The sequence below is a fragment of the Ranitomeya imitator genome, chromosome 1, assembly GCF_032444005.1.
Source record: "Ranitomeya imitator isolate aRanImi1 chromosome 1, aRanImi1.pri, whole genome shotgun sequence".
NCBI classification, from domain to species: domain Eukaryota; kingdom Metazoa; phylum Chordata; class Amphibia; order Anura; family Dendrobatidae; genus Ranitomeya; species Ranitomeya imitator.
The window spans coordinates 5,245,889-5,263,499 of NC_091282.1; the positions used below are offsets into that span (position 1 = coordinate 5,245,889).

General features: G+C 47.4%; 1 protein-coding gene across 1 annotated transcript in view; it reads right to left on the minus strand.

Moving 5' to 3' along the window:
• Window positions 1–17,611, minus strand: part of CA9 (carbonic anhydrase 9) — a 290,038-nt gene that overhangs the window by 167,116 nt on the left and 105,311 nt on the right. The window contains exons 3-6 of the mRNA XM_069745328.1: window positions 15,405–15,575; window positions 15,097–15,239; window positions 13,378–13,470; window positions 11,415–11,481 (exon numbers count right to left, since the gene is read on the minus strand). Coding sequence (XP_069601429.1) covers window positions 11,415–11,481; window positions 13,378–13,470; window positions 15,097–15,239; window positions 15,405–15,575 — 474 coding nt within the window. The remainder of the gene's footprint in view (window positions 1–11,414; window positions 11,482–13,377; window positions 13,471–15,096; window positions 15,240–15,404; window positions 15,576–17,611) is intronic.

Sequence of the window (17,611 nt, forward strand, 5' to 3'; positions counted from 1 at the left end):
GTTATCCCTTCTGCATTCTCCTCTGCTTTCTCCTCTTCTTCTGGGACCACCACCTCCTCCCGCAGGCTATTCAAAGTCTGCTCCAGCATATAGATGACCGGAATAGTGATGCTGATGACAATATTGTCAGTGCTAACCATCTTAGTAGCCATTTCGAAACTGTGCCGAGGTCCTTCATCTGTGCAAGTCGATGACCTGCGGGGTGCGATTGGTGGAAGTGAGCATGCAGCTTATGGGCTTTCTGCAGCAGCACATCCAGGATAGTGGTGGAGGAATTGCTGTGCCACCAGGTTGAGGATGTGAACTATGCAAGGCATGTGTATGAGGTTGCTCCGGCGTAGGGCCGCTACCAGGATTGTGCTGTTATTGCACATGGCCTTCCCTGGCTCCACGTTCAGTGGAGACAGCCATTCCTCTAATTCAGCCTGGATAGCTGTCTACAACTCTTCAGCTGTGTGACTGCGATCTCCAAGGCATATTCATTTTAACACTGCCTGATTGCGATGAGCCCTGGCTGCGCAGTATGGAGGTGGGGGGATTCTCTCTGCCTTTTTGGAATGTGTCTCATTAAGGGAGAGGTTGAGGGCACAGGTGGAGGCCCTGGAGGAGGTAGAGGAGGGAAAAGCAGCGGAGGAAGTGTTAGATACAGAGGTTTGTCCTGCAAGCCTTTGGGATTCCAAGACTTGTGGAGCAGCACCTTGACCACCTGCCTCGTAGTCCCCACAGTCACCCAGTGCCCAGTCAGCGAGATATAGTGCCCCATGATCACTCTTTCATGTGTCAGTGGTGAAATGCACCCTGGCAGACAGAGATTTAGTCAGGGACCAGGTGATGTTGTCTGTGATATGCTGGTGTAGCGCAGACACAGCTTTCTTAGAAAAGTAATGGCGACTGGGCAACTTGTATTAGGGAACTGCAAGGTCAGTTAACTTTCTGAAACCACCTGTATCCAACAGGTGGTGTCAGGATTCACACCGTGCTGCCAACAACATGCCACGGATCCCAACAATATCTCAGGGATCCCGGGAATGAAGTCTTTATCGTCCCCACTACTCACACCAATTTGTCACGAACCGATGTTGTTTGATTGCCTCTGGTTCCTTTTGAAGGAGATTTATCTATATCCCACTTCCCAGTTTCAGTTTGGAACTTGCAGTTTTCTGGCACCCCTTTACCCTCAGGTCAGATTAGGTACTGCACCTAGGGTAATTAGTCACCAGAAAGGCTGCCTGCCATGTACTGGCTATTGGGCAAACTGCAGCAAGTGCAATATAACTACTGCCACTCAGACGGGAACAATAATTAACAACACCGCCATCGCTACAAAGCTTCCCAATCGCACAGAACAAAGTATGCTGCCACCAGCTCCAATTTCACCAAAGTTTAACAGGTCTGGAGCCAACCCAAATCAGTAGCGTAATTCACTTCAGAGAACCCAACAGTTCGTTTATAGAGCATGAAGAGACAAGCTAGTAGATTATATATTTTACTCCATAAAAAAGGTAGGCAGTGTTTACAAGGTATAAAAATATATTATAAAGGAGACAATTCGTATATACATTACAGATTACAAAATTAAATAGGATTAACGTGGAAAAGAGAACACTTAAAGGTCATTATGTCATGGTATCATCTTGACTGGCCAGTGGCTTAGAAGGATAAATATATGCAGATGCATAGAACAGCTTTGCCGAGCTGTTGTTAGCTCGTTTCCTGATCCAAGACTAACTCCCAATTCAGCAGGGGTAAAGATATACCCTCTGTTGTGACATCACTAAGTGGGCTAAGTAATGATATGCACTGCTCTTCCAACTATTTACATTTCTTGAGCCCCAGACAAAGACATTCCTGGGTTAGTAAAGGGTGGGGGAACGAGTGGCTTTACAGGATTGGTCACACCCTGCTCATACATTAGTATCATGTTGCACAGTGTATCTGCCATAGGGCTTTGTTTGTGGTATGAGCCAGTGCAGAGTGGGGTCGAAGCTGCAGTGTGTGTCTGACATGGTACTTCTAGAACTAATCTCACAAGACATTTTTACATTATCGTGACAGGCGGCAAGGCAGCATTTCTGTGGCCAACAGATTGGAGATGGTGGAGTTCAAGCTCTTAACTGCGGGACCAAGGACTGGCTGCTGTGCTGAGAGAGGGTGGAGTACGGAGTACAGGAAAAACTGCTGGACTGTGAATGAGGTGCAGGCGTAGATGTTATAGTGGATTGAGAAAGATGTGTTGTACTAGATGACACAAAAGCAGCAGTCGTGTCCACTTCTATGACAGCTGACATGTCTCATTTACCCCGACTTTATGGGGTAAACAAGTGGAGTTTCTGCGGCAGGAGACCTGTGTGAGAACACTTGGCATGGTAACGGAGGAGGAAGAAACAACAGATGTGGTTGATGGGACGGCTGATGGTTGGCAAGGCCCGTGTTATGCCACTGCCACCAGCTCCACCCACTCATACTCACCTGTCTTCAGCATTCCGGCATGCCTCCTCTCCTGTGGCATCTTCCTCTCTGTACTCGCTCCTGGCCTCTGATGTTCATCGGGCGCGCACGCATGCCAGATTCAGCACTGCGCGTGTGCATTTCTGAGCCTCCTGCCGGACGCTCCTTCTCATCCTCTCTATCTTCCTGGAGGACTGTTACCCGGAAGTGTTCTTCACGCCGGTATCTATACCGCTTCCTGCCGCCCCTCTGTGCCTGATGATCATATGTGCTTTCATGTGCTCTTGGCCGCCCGAGGTCCCCTTGCATTCTATGCTCTCTGACTTTGGGTCTCTTCTTTCTCCACAGTATCCCGCCAGTTACAGCATCCCTGCGGTGTTCCCATCTGTCTCTGTGTCTCTGAGGTACCGTGCCAATTCCTGTGTCTCAGCTGTATCCCCGTCTGTCCTGGTGTCTCTATGGTACCTCGTCTGTTCCTGTGTTTCTGACATGTACCAGTCATTCCCTGTGTCTCTGCGTACCTGGTTAGTCCCTTGGTCTCTGCAGTGCTCCCGTCTGTCCCACTGTTGTTGCTGTATCCACCTATCCTGAGTCCCCTCCGCTCCTGCCAGTCCATTTTCTCATCCTTTTTCCGTCTTGGTCCCCCAGCGTCCGTGGCGATAGTCCCTCGCGGGCCTGCCCCTAACTCTCCCTGTATAGGGGCGGTCTATTTGGCTTGTCCATGAGGGGATCGTCGTCACGGTCCAGAGGGTCCAGTTCTGTTTTTGTACGGATCGACACAGCCCGCTAGTATGCATTTTAGCGCAGTGACATTTCCAGACTAAGGCATGCTGATTGCACATGTGCCTCCTGATGAAGGCACGGCGAAACGTGCGTAGGGGCGGCAGGGCAGCATCCTTTCACTAAACAAGATAGTAAGTACTAGCCCACTATAGGCACCTTATTTTACCTGCTTTGCACTGCATGCACTTTACACCACTAAGCTCTGGCATCCACTCCCTCACATGAGGACACTATCCTGTATCAGGTCAAATGAGTGGTTGGTCAGATCGGAATGTCTCCCAGTAGGCATTAGCCTTGTTTTTTCACCTTGTATATATACTTTGTTACTAGTCTGGTGTGTTAAATATTAATTATTGAATTATTACACTCATTTACTGTACTGAGCCTCGTGGAAAGTTTTGCTGACATTAAAAAAGCTATTGCTATAAATTTAGCTCAGAAGAAAAGTTAACACCATATAGAGAGAACACATGCTCTATGGGACATATACAGTATATCCACAGCTCTTAGGAAGGGGGGCTGTCACTTGGGGACCTTCTCTTTCTCTCTCTAGGGACTACAGACTTCACACAGATGGAATAACCAGCTGGTATGTGAGTTAACAATGATGACTTCTACTCCATGAGAGACAGACACCATTTACCATTCAGAATCTCAGGAAAGATGGGGAACAAACTTTGATATGGACAAATGGACAATCTCTTTGTTACTATTTCACCTATTTTATGTTTTGCTGCAATGATGCCTTTTTGTGGACAATTCAATAAACCACTACATTTTTTTATGAGTCATCTGGTAAAGAGTTCTGATTAAATAAATATGCGAAATAAGCATATTTAACATTTGGCCAGCCAGCCATACCTGATTTTTTTGTGCTAGATTTGTGGATTTCCTTCTACTTGCACACGGGGGAAGAGAGAAGAGCTTCGCTAAATGTCAATTGTGCAAGTTTTCAGGAATTCCACAACGATACTTCAAGTCACAAGGATCAGACAGGAACCTAGGAGTGAGACTAACAGGTGCCAGATGGATTGACAAGTACTAGAAGTACTACAAGTGCCAGATGTACTGAAGATAGCCGTGCTGATGGCCAGAGCCCAGCGTTGTCCAACAAAGGAACTAAAAGCTGAGATATTTCAAGGTAAGAAAAATGGATTTAATTAATTTGTATTCTAAGTTAAGTCAATTGAAATTTTTATCTTTAAACAAGTCTAAAAATGTAGAAGTCTTTTTGCTGAGCTTATCTGCAGAATGCAAGATACAAATCTAAAGATAGATTCTAAGCTAATGTACAATAGAGAAAAAGAAACATTGAAAAATAATTTACATCTGGCTGACGAATTTCACAAGTTTGTGTCAGAGAAATCCAAAAAAAGACTATGTAGAAAGAGTGTCAAAGGAAATTAGTGATGTTCCCAAGATTGACTGTGTTACGTGTTACGGAACCACTCAGCACCCAGAATATGTGGTGCAGTTATATGTATGTATAATAGGTTCCATGTGAGATGCATCAGCCCACAGGCTGCGCCCCTGGGCAGAAGGGACACGATATTCCCCTTTTGTCCTCCCCCCTCCTTTGTAATTCCCACAGTAAATATTGGCAGGCTCTGGCCACCTGCGGCTATTGTAATGTATGTCTGGCCTGCCGCTTTTCTAGTGGCCTGCCCTGTGTATCTGTGTGATATATTCTGTGTCCTGTGAGTAAAGTGTTGTCAGACTGGAAATACGTGGAGAAGCAGTGATCTTTATATGCTTCCATGTAACCAAATAATTCCAGCCAGCGTCCTTCATTCAGACTCCAGCTAAGGCCGGAGTCACACATGCGAGAAACACGTCTGTGTCTCACATGTGAACAGCCAGCTCTGGCGCCGGCACTTCGGAGCAGAGCGTGCAGCTCCATGTATTGCTATGCAGCCGCACGCTCCGCTCCGAAGTGCCGGCGCCAGAGCTTGCTGTTCACATGCGAGACACGGACATGTTTCTCGCATGTGTGACTCCGGCCTAAAGCAGAGTGGACCTCCTGAAACATGGGGTGGTACTGAAAGAGGTACCCCAGCTTGGTAGACCCCGTTACAGACTGTAATGTGGAGAGTGAACAAGATGTGAGATACGTGTCTGTAATGGCTACTCAAGGTGACCTTGTGTCTCATGCTGAAAAAAAAGATGGAGGAAACGTGGGAGGAGACATGAGAACTGACGAAGGTGACGTACAAGGAACAGATGTACAAGGGCCATTAAAAATAGAAGACGTCTCAGAGGCCCAACTCCAAATTAAAGTTAGGAAAAACTTGTTAAAATTATGCAAAATCATTCCTGCATATGATGATAAAATCCATGTGTGCAGAAATTCAGAGATATTTGAGAGTTTTGCTGATAAGTTTGATTTGACTCATGAGGAGAAAAATCAGTTGTTTAACCCCTTAGAGACCGCCGATCTGCCTTTTAACGGCGGCCGCTAAGGGTACTTAAACCACAGCGCTGTTAATTAACGGCGCTGTGGAAAAAGTAAATAGCGCCCCCCAGAGTCGGATATTCTCTGGGGTCTCGGCTGCCAGGGGTAGCCGAGACCCCAGAGAAAATGATTCGGGGTTTTTTTTACCCACCCCGCATTTGCGATCGCCGGTAATTAACCGTTTACCGGCGATCGCAAAAAAAAAAAAAACGCAATCTCTTTTTAATTTCTCTGTCCTCCGATCTGATCGCACATCGGAGGACAGAGAAAAGGAGTCCCAGGTAGCCCCCCAATACTCACATATCTCCCCCGGTGCTCCTCGTGGCTCCTGGTGGGTGCCACCATCTTTAAAATGGTGGGCGCCTGCGCAGTGCGCCCGCCGGCCGGCCCCGCGAGAGTCTTTGGGGTCTCGGCTGCCGGGGGTAGCCGAGACCCCAAAGAGCATGATCGGGGTCGGTTTTACCGACCCCTGTTTTGCGATCGCCGGTAATTAACTGTTTACCGGCGACCGCAAAAAAAAAAAAAAAAAGTAAACTGTAATTCTCTGTCCTCTGATGTGATCGCACATCAGAGGACAGAGAAATAGGGGGATTCGGGGACCCTATCATACTCACCTGTGTCCCTGGATCCTCCTGCTGCTCCTCCTGGCCGCCGGCAAAAGAAAATGGCGGGCGCATGCGCAGTGCGCCCGCCATCTGTCTCCATCTGCTGGCCGGCAGGAGAACAGCAGTTGGGGCTAAAATTAGGGTTAGGGTTAGGGCTAGGGTTAGGGCTAGGGCTAGGGTTAGGGCTAGGGTTAGGGCTAGGGCTAGGGCTAGGGTTAGGGTTAGGGTTAGGGCTAGGGTTAGGGCTAGGGTTAGGGCTAGGGTTAGGGCTAGGCTTAGGGTTAGGGCTAGGGTTAGGGCTAGGGTTAGGGCTAGGGTTAGGGCTAGGGCTAGGTTTAGGGCTAGGGTTAGGGCTAGGGTTAGGGCTAGGGTTAGGGCTAGGGTTGGGGCTAGGGTTGGGGCTAAATTTAGGGTTAGGGTAGGGGCTAAATTTAGGGTTAGGGTAGGGGCTAAATTTAGGGTTAGGGTTGGGGCTAAATTTAGGGTTAGGCTTCTTTCACACTTACGTCGGTACGGGGCCGTCGCAATGCATTGGCCCGACATACCGACGCACGTTGTGAAAATTGTGCACAACGTGGGCAGCGGCTGTAGTTTTTCAACGCATCCGCTGCCCAATCTATGTCCTGGGGAGGAGGGGGCGGAGTTACGGCCACGCATGCGCGGTCAGAAATGGCGGATGCGACGTACAAAAAACGTTTCATTGAACTTTTTTTGTGCCGACGGTCCGCCAAAACACAACTGATCCAGTGCACGACGGACGCGACGTGTGGCCATCCGTCACGATCCGTCGGCAATACAAGTCTATGGGCAAAAAACGGATCCTGCGGGCACATTTGCAGGATCCGTTTCTTGTCCAAAATGATGGATTGCGACGGATGCCAAACGACGCAAGTGTGAAAGTAGCCTTAGGACTAGGGTTAGGGTTGGGGCTAAAGTTAGGGTTAGAGTTGGGATTAGGGTTAGGGTTTGGATTAGGGTTGGTATTAGGGTTAGGGTTGGCATTAAAGTTACGCTTGGGATTAGGGTTAGGTTTGGGATTAGGGTTAAGGTTAGGGTTGTGATTAGGGGTGTATTGGGATTAGGGTTAGGTTTGAGGTTAGGGTTGAGATTAGGATTAGGGGTGTGTTGGATTTAGGGTTTTGATTAGGGTTATGGTTAGGGTTGACATTAGGGTTGTTTTGGGGTAAGGGTTGTGATTATGGTTAGGGTTAGTGATTAGGATTATGGATCGGGTTGGGATTAGGGTTAGGGGTGTGTTGGAGTTGGGTTGGAGCTAGAATTGGGGGGTATCCACTGTTTAGGTACATCAGGGGGTCTCCAAACACGACAGCCAATTTTGCGCTCAAAAAGTCAAATGGTGCTCCCTCCCTTCTGAGCTCTGCCGTGCGCCCAAACAGTGGGTTACCCCCACATATGGGGCATCAGCGTACTCGGGATAAATTGGACAACAACTTCTGGGGTCCAATTTCTCTTGCTACCCTTGTGAAAATAAAAACTTGGGGGCTACAAAATCTTTTTTGTGGAAAAATATATATATTTTTTTTTTATGACTCTGCATTATAAACTTCTGTGAAGCACTTGGGCATTCAAAGTTCTCACCACACATCTATATAAGTTCCTCGGGGGGTCTAGTTTCCAAAACGGGGTCACTTGTGGGGGGTTACTACTGTTTAGGTACATCAGGGGCTCTGCAATCGCAACATAACGCCCACAGACCATTCTATCAAAGTCTCCATTCCAAAAAGGTGCTCCTTCCCTTCCAAGCTCTGCCGTGCGCCCAAACAGTGGTTTACCCCCACATATGGCGCATCAGCGTACTCGGGATAAATTGGACAACAACTATTGCAGTCCAATTTCTCCTGTTACCCTTGTGAAAATAAAAACTTGGGGGCTACAATATCTTTTTTGTGGAAAAAAAAATATTTTTTATTTTCACGACTCTGCATTCTAAACTTCTGTGAAGCACTTGGGCATTCAAAGTTCTCACCACACATCTAGATAAGTTCCTTGGGGGGTCTAGTTTCCAAAATGGGGTCACTTGTGGAGGGTTTCTACTGGTTAGGTACATCAGGGGCTCTGCAAACGCAACATAATGCCCGCAGACCATTCTATCAAAGTCTGCATTCCAAAACGGCGCTCCTTCCTTCTGAGCTCTGCCGTGCGCCCAATCAGTGGTTTACCCCCACATATGGGGTACCAGCATACTCAGGACAAATTGGACAACAACTTTTGGGGTCCAATTTCTCTTGTTACCCTTGTAAAAATAAAAACTTTGGGGCTAAAAAATCTTTTTTGTGGAAAAAATTTTTTTTTTTTATTTTCACGACTCTGCATTATAAACTTCTGTGAAGCACTTGGGCATTCAAAGTTCTCACCATACATCTAGATAAGTTCCATGGGGGGTCTAGTTTCCAAAATGGGGTCACTTGTGGGGGGTTTCCACTGTTTAGGCACATCAGGGGCTCTCCAAACGCGACATGGCGTCCGATCTCAATTCCAGCCAATTCTACATTGAAAAAGTAAAACGGCACTCTTTCTCTTCCAAGCTCTGCGGTGCGCCCAAACAGTGGTTTACCCTCACATATGGGGTATCAACGTATTCAGGAGAAATCGCACAACAACTTTTGTGGTCTAATTTCTCCTGTTACCCTTATGAAAATAAGAATTTGTGGGCGAAAAGATCATTTTTGTGTAAACAAAAGCGATTTTTTATTTTCACGGCTCTACGTTATAAACTTCTGTGAAGCACTTGGGGGTTCAAAGTGCTCACCACACATCTAGATAAGTTCCTTCAGGGGTCTAGTTTCCAAAATGGTGTCACTTGTGGGGAGTTTCCACTGTTTAGGTACATCAGGGGCTCTCTAAATGTGACATGGTGTCCGATCTCAATTCCAGCCAATTCTGCATTGAAAAAGTAAAACGGCGCTCCTTCACTTCTAAGTTCTGCAGTGCGCCCAAAAAGTGGTTTACCCCCACATATGGGGTATTGGCGTATTCAGGAGAAATTGCATAACAAAATTAATGGTTACATTTCTGTTTTTACACTTGTGAAAATAAAAAAAATGGTTCTGAATTATGATGTTTGCAAAAAAAAGTTAAATGTTCATTTTTCCTTCCACATTGTTTCAGTTCCTGTGAAGCACGTAAAGGGTTAATAAACTTCTTGAATGTGGTTTTGAGAACCTTGAGGGGTGTAGATCTTAGAATGGTGTCACACTTGGGTATTTTCTATCATATAGACCCCTCAAAATGACTTCAAATGTGATGTGGTCCCTAAAAAAAAATGGTGTTGTAAAAATGAGAAATTGCTGGTCAACTTTTAACCCTTATAACTCCCTAACAAAAATAAATTTTGTTTCCAAAATTGTGCTGATGTAAAGTAGACATGTGGGAAATGTTATTTATTAACTATTTTTCGTGACATATCTCTCTGATTTAAGGGCATAAAAATACAAAGTTTGAAAATTGCAAAATTTTAAAATTTTTTGCCATATTTCCGTTTTTTTCATAAATAGTCGCAAGTAATATCGAAGAAATGTTACCACTAACATGAAGTACAATATGTCACGAAAAAACAATCTCAGAATCAGCGGGATCCGTTGAAGCGTTCCAGAGTTATAACCTCATAAAGTGACAGTGGTCAGAATTGCAAAAATTGGCCTGGTCATTAAGTACCAAATTGGCTCTGTCACTAAGGGGTTAAAATGTGGCTTCCAGTAACTTTTTCTAGAAGGTTCTCATTAAAAATGCAGAGTGATGATGAGTTACACGAAGAATTAACAGATACGGACAGATTAAGAATTCTGATGTTCTGTGGATTAAAAGAAAGTCATTCTTCTAAAATTAGGATTGGTCGGAAAGACTGTACTTTTACATTCATGTCCACATCTGAAAGGTTTTACTAAACTGTCATTAAAAATGTCAAAACACAATCAACGATAAAATGTCTTGTAAACAAATTTGGATTCCTACATTCTGGATCTCGTGTTATTGTGTCACAAAAAGATTCTTTATCTGAATGTGCGCAATCCCTTGATTTTTCTGGAAAACATGAAAATCTTGAAAGGAAAATAAATCACGCTAAGTTTTTGAAAACAAACGGAGTAAAATTAGAAGCCAAAATCAAAATCTCAATTCAATTCAATTCTGAGCAGCCAATCACAGCAACAAAACAATAACATAGTAACATAGTTATTAAGGTTGAAGGAAGACTATAAGTCCATCTAGCTCAACCCATAGCCTAACCTAACATGCCCTAACATGTTGATCCAGAGGAAGGCAAAAAAACCCATGTGGCAAAGAGTAAGCTCCGTGGAAAAAATTCCTTCCCGACTCCACATACGGCAATCAGACTAGTTCCCTGGGTCAACGCCCTATCAAGGAATCTAGCGTATATACCCTGCAACATTATACTTTTCCAGAAAGGTATCCAGTCCCCTCTTAAATTTAAGTAATGAATCACTCATTACAACATTATACGGCAGAGAGTTCCATAGTCTCACTGCTCTTACAGTAAAGAATCCGCATCTGTTATTATGCTTAAACCTTCTTCCCTCCACACGTAGAGGATGCCCCCTTGTCCCTGTTTCAGGTCTATGATTAATGCTGCACCACTTCCGGGAATTTATTACACTGGACAATCGGGCTAATTACCGGTATTGACAAATTCCAGAATGTCCTAAAAATGGATTTCTTTAGATTGGCCTACCACCTCACTAATCTAAGTAACTCTTCCCTGTTGTCTCTTTCAAGCACTCGGTAGCACTTTGCATCTGGACTTATGAATGTCCCTAATTATTATACTGATGGCTGGAGAGTACGCGACGAGCAGTTTTATTTCCTACCTTTTATGACCCCCTGATAGATTGTAGCTTGGGAGCAGGACCCTCGCTCCTCCTGTAACTGGGGAAGTGGGATACTCTGTAACGTCTTTACAAATCAACAGAGACAGGTACAGACAATAAAGTGCTGAGAAATAAGTGGGCGCTATAAAAATAATAAATATATAGTCCCCAAGGTACCTGTTAAAGACCAGGTCCTAGGTGTGCGTAAAGCCTAATAATCTGGATGGATCACTGACCACCCTCTAGGTCATCAGGATGGGGGAAGTAGCAGTTCAGACTCACCACCGTCCTTCACCTCCTCCAGATATGTCAGAAGATGTTCATAATCTTTATTATCTTCAGGTCCTTCCTGATACAAAAACACACAAAGTAATAGCAGAACATGAGCCAATGTATGGAGAGCGTCCGTCTACTCCATGGTCAGACTAGACTAGATCTACAGCTTGTAGTACGATGGTCAGTATTATATCATCGGAGACGAGACCTGAAGTCCTTGGAGACCTCATCAACTTTTATTTTCACTATGGAAACTAGCTAAGATATATGTAAATAAAGGACACAAGACCCTCAGAAAAATGAGGAACAAAGATCTATTAAAGACCATAGTCCGTCATCTGTAAGAGAAGCTGGAAAACAAAGTTCATTGCAAAGCTGCAGAAGATATCATCATAAGTGAAGGACAAAAATCATATAATGCTAAGATTATTGGAGAGATTTCACAACAGATCCATAGACCTCAAGACGAGGAAGTAACAACCAACTAAAAACAGATGTTACATGTAGAGGATACATTGTCCCCCCTTATGTTATATGCAGGGAATACATTGTCCTCCCTTACGTTACATGCAGAAGATACATTGTCCTCCCCTGATGTTACATATAGAGGATACATTGTCCCCCCTTATGTTACATGTAGAGGATACATTGTCCCCCCTTATGTTACATATAGATGATACATTGTCCCCCTGATGTTACATATAGAGGATACATTGTCCCCCCTTATGTTACATATAGAGGATACATTGTCCCCCCTTATGTTACATATAGAGGATACATTGCCCCCCCCTTATGTTACATATAGAGGATACACTGTGCCCCCCTTATGTTACATGTAGAGGATACACTGTCCCCCTTATGTTACATGTAGAGGATACATTGTCCCCCCTTATGTTATGTATAGAGGATACATTGCCCCCCTTATGTTATATGTAGAGGATACATTGTTCCCCTGATGTTACATGTGGAGGATACCTTGTCCCCCCTTATTTTACATATAGAGGATACATGTCCCCCCTTATGTTACATATAGAGGATACATTGTCCTCCCCCTGATGTTACATGTAGAGGATACGTTGTCCCCCCTTATGTTATATGTAGAGGATACACTGTCCCCCCTTATGTTACATGTAGAGGATACACTGTTCCCCTTATGCTACATGTAGAGGATACACTGTTCCCCTTATGTTACATGTGGAGAATACATTGTTCCCCTTATGTTACATGTGGAGGATACACTGTCCCCCATTATGTTACATGTAGAGGATACACTGTTCCCCTTATGTTACATGTAGAGGATACACTCTCCCCCTTATGTTACATGTGGAGAATACATTGACCCCCTTATGTTACATGTGGAGGATACATTGTCCCCCCTTATGTTACATGTAGAGGATACACTGTTCCCCTTATGTTACATGTAGAGGATACACTGTTCCCCTTATGTTACATGTGGAGAATACATTGTTCCCCTTATGTTACATGTGGAGGATACACTGTCCCCCCTTATGTTACATGTAGAGGATACACTGTCCCCCCTTATGTTACATGTAGAGGATACACTGTTCCCCTTATGTTACATGTAGAGGATACACTGTTCCCCTTATGTTACATGTGGAGAATACATTGTTCCCCTTATGTTACATGTGGAGGATACACTGTCCCCCCTTATGTTACATGTAGAGGATACACTGTTCCCCTTATGTTACACGTAGAGGATACACTCTCCCCCTTATGTTACATGTGGAGAATACATTGACCCCCTTATGTTACATGTGGAGGATACATTGTCCCCCCTTATGTTATATGTAGAGGATACATTGTCCCCCTTATGTTACATGTAGAGGATACACTGTCCCCCCTTATGTTACATCGTCCTCTGCCTGAAGCTTGGTCTTAGATCTCAGAACCACAGCCTTAGAGAATCATCTGAAGCTTCTAGCCCATGTATTTGCCGGCGGACACTTACCTCTATGAATGCTGCCAGCACAGCGAGGCCTCCTGACTGGTTTGCTGCCAGTTCTAAACTCTCATATTCAGGGTTATAGTGAACCACATGGATCTGAGGGAAGACAAGAGCAGCTCAATGCCACGATCCTATGTGTATTCATGATGACTAACATCAACAACCCACTGTGGGAATGTGTCGCCAAAACCATGCATGGATCCAATGCTGCCCCAAAAAGGGATCTGCAGAAACATGAAGTGACCAGGGCGGTGATTGCCTGCCCGCTATATCCACCCGTTGGGATGCCTTCACATATCTAGAGATTATTTCCATTTATTTTCTGTCACATTTGAGATGACAAAAACGGAAAAACACAATGTTCCAATACAAGATCCACTCATATGAATGGGGACTGGAATGGGTGTTTTTTCCATGGAAACCGATCATCATGGAAGATCATCTGTTACCCGGATCCATTTTTATTATGCACTGAGCCTGTCCAAAGCACAAAAAGCCAAAATGGGAACCAAAGCAGAAAACCATTGTTCATGGATCCATGTGAACCGAGCCTTAATCATTGGGCAGTGGCCAGTCTAGGCCCGGGGCAGAGGTGGAGGAGGCCAGTCTAGGGCCGAGGAGGAGGGGCAGTGGGCAGTCTAAGGCCGAGGTGGAGGGGGCAGCGACAGTCTAGGGCCAAGGAGGAGGAAACAGCTGCCAGTCTAGGGCCATGGCATCGGGGGCATTGGCCAGTCTAGGGCCGAGGCGGAGGGGGCAGAGGCCAGTCTAGGGCCGAGGAGGAGGAAACAGCCGCCAGTCTAGGGCTGAGGAGAAGGGGGCAGCAGCCAGTCTAGGGCTGAGGAGGAGGGGGCAGCGGCCAGTCTAGGGCCGAGGAGGAGGGGGCAGCAGCCAGTTTAGGGCTGGGGTGGAGGGGGCAGCTTTCAGTCTAGGGCCGAAGAGGAGGGGCAGCGACAGTCTAGGGCCAAGGAGGAGGAAACAGCTGCCAGTCTAGGGCCATGGCATCGGGGGCATTGGCCAGTCTAGGGCCAAGGGGGAGGAAACAGCTGCCAGTCTAGGGCCATGGCATCGGGGGCATCGGCCAGTCTAGGGCCAAGGCGGAGGGGGCAGAGGCCAGTCTAGGGCCGAGGAGGAGGAAACAGCTGCTAGTCTAGGGCCAAGGAGGAGGGGTCAGCGGCCAGTCTAAGGCCGAGGTGGAGGGGGCAGCAACAGTCTAGGGCTGAGGAGGAGGGGGCAGCAGTCAGTCTAGGGCCGAGGTGGAGGGGGCAGTGGCCAGTCTAGGGCTGAGGGGGAGGTCTCAGCGGCCAGTGTAAGGCCAAGGAGGAGGGGACAGAGGCCAGTCTAGGGCCGAGGAGGAGGGGGCATCCGCCAGTCTAGGGCTGAGGAGGAAGGGGCAGCCAGTCTAGGGTCGAGGTGGAGGGGGCAGCGGCCAGTCTAGGGCCGAGGAGGAAGGGGCAGCCAGTCTAGGGTCGAGGTGGAGGGGGCAGCGGCCAGTCTAGGGCCGAGGAGGAGGGGCAGTAGCCAGTCTAGAGCCGAGGAAGATGGGGCAGCAGACAGTCTAGGGTTGAGGTGGAGGGGGCAGAGGCCAGTCTAGGGCCGAGGAGGCGGGGCATTGACCAGTCTAGGGCCGAGGCAAAGGGGGCAGCAGCCAGTCTAGGGCCGAGGAGGAGGGGGCAGCGGCCAGTCTACAGAGGCAATGTTGTGTATCGCCTTGATACCACTCACCTCTCCAGAGAATCGTTTTCCGTTTATAGTGTGCTCTGACCCTGGACTTTTCTGAGACCCCCAGTGGAAATGGAGCTGTGCTGCTTGGTAAATATGAGGGAGACCCCCAACTATCTTCAAACTATCCGGTAACTTCAGAACCACTGTGAGAGAAGGCGATAACAAGTATTAGCATCACAAGAACTGACCTGCAGTAGTCACGATGGACACTAAGTGTGGTCCATGACTACATTATGGTGACTGTTCACACTGACGCTAGATGCCTACCAGATATGTAGAGGGCATGGCTGCAGCTCATCAATACTCACCAGTATGTCTGTTATTCTCCAACCTCAAGGTGTCACTGGCTGTCAGATCATATCCGGAGAGCAGAATAGGAGTCAACCGAGGGTCAAAAATCATATTTTGGGTATCCACATTAATAGGAGACTGAGCTTTCCCACCACAGTCTGGAAAATCCCGATCCCACTCTGAGAAATCTGTCAGATGGAGAAATCAGAATAACAGTGTTACCCACTCAGTCCACCTGCAGCGACCCCCGCCACTTCCCACATCAACAACCATACTAATAAATGGGTCAGATACGGATACCGATAGATGAAGCCAGTAAGTAATTTGTCTATAAGTCAGTGTATAATGCGGAGGCACGCTCCCGTGTAGGTTGAGAAACCGTGCTCCCGTGTAGGATGAGGAGCTGCGTTCCCATGTAGGATGAGGAGCCGCGCTCTTGTGTAGGACGTGGCGCCACACTCTTGTGTAGGACGTGGAGCCGCGCTCTTGTGTGGGACGTGGAGCCGCACTCTTGTGTGGGATGTGGAGCCACGCTCCTGTGTAGGATGAGGAGCCGTGCTCTTGTGTAGGACCTGGAGCTACACTCTTGTGTAGGACGTGGAGCCGCGCTCTTGTGTGGGACGTGGAGCCACGTTCTTGTGTGGGACGTGGAGCCACGCTCCTGTGTAGGATGAGGATCCGCGCTCCTGTGTAGGATGTAGAGCCGCGCTCTTGTGTAGGACGTGGAGCCGCACTCTTGTGTAGGACGTGGAGCCGTGCTCTTGTGTGGGACGTGGAGCCGCGCTCTTGTGTAGGACGTGGAGCCGCGCTCTTGTGTGGGACGTGGGGCCGCGCTCCTGTGTAGGATGTGGAGCCGCGGTCCTGTGTAGGATGTGGAGCCACGCTCCTGTGTAGGATGAGGCGCCGCACTCTTGTGTGGGACGTGGAGCCACGCTCCTGTGTAGGAAGAGGATCCGCGCTCCTGTGTAGGATGTAGAGCCGCGCTCTTGTGTGGGACGTGGAGCCGCGCTCTTGTGTAGGACGTGGAGCCGCACTCTTGTGTAGGACGTGGAGCCGTGCTCTTGTGAGGGACGTGGAGCCGCACTCTTGTGTAGGACGTGGAGCTGCGCTCTTGTGTGGGACGTGGAGCCGCGCTCTTGTGTAGGATGTGGAGCCACGTGTTATGAACAGGTAATTCAGAACCACAATGGACCTTGAAGTTCAGGGCACACAAACATAGGACGAGCTCTGAGACGTGGAAACTCTGCTGACCGCAATCCCTAATCCTATCACACCACACTAGAGGTAGCCGTGGATGGCGCCTAACGCTCCCTATGCAACTCGGCACAGCCTGAGAAACTAACTAGCCCTGAAGATAGAAAAATAAGCCTACCTTGCCTCAGAGAAATTCCCCAAAGGAAAAGGCAGCCCCCCACATATAATGACTGTGAGTAAAGATGAAATACAAACACAGAGATGAAATAGATTTAGCAAAGTGAGGCCCGACTTACTGAATAGACCGAGGATAGGAAAGATAGCTTTGCGGTCAACACAAAACCCTACAAACAACCACGCAGAGGGGCAAAAAGACCCTCCGCACCGACTAACGGTATGTAGGTGCTCCCTCTGCGTCTCAGAGCTTCCAGCAAGCAAGAAAAACCAATATAGCAAGCTGGACAGAAAAAATAGCAAACAAAAAGTAACACAAGCAGAACTTAGCTTATGCAGGATAGACAGGCCACAGGAACGATCCAGGAGGAAGCAAGACCAATACTAGAACATTGACTGGAGGCCAGGATCAAAGCACCAGGTGGAGTTAAATAGAGCAGCACCTAACGACTTAACCTCATCACCTGAGGAAGGAAACTCAGAAGCCGCAGTACCACTCTCATCCACCAAAGGAAGCTCATAGACAGAACCAGCCGAAGTACCACTCACGACCACAGGAGGGAGCTTGGCCACAGAATTCACAACAGCCACACTCCTGTGTAGGATGAGGCACCGCGCTCTTGTGTGGGACGTGGAGCCGTGCTCTTGTGTAGGACGTAGAGCCACGCTCTTGTGAGGGATGTGGAGCCGCGCTCTTGTGAGGGATGTAGAGCCGCGCTCTTGTGTGGGATGTGGAGCCGCGCTCCTGTGTAGGATGAGGCGCCGCGCTCTTGTGTGGGACGTGGAGCTGCTCTCTTGTGTAGGACGTGGAGTGTTATGACCTGGTGGTAAGGACAATAATGGACCTGGTGGTAAG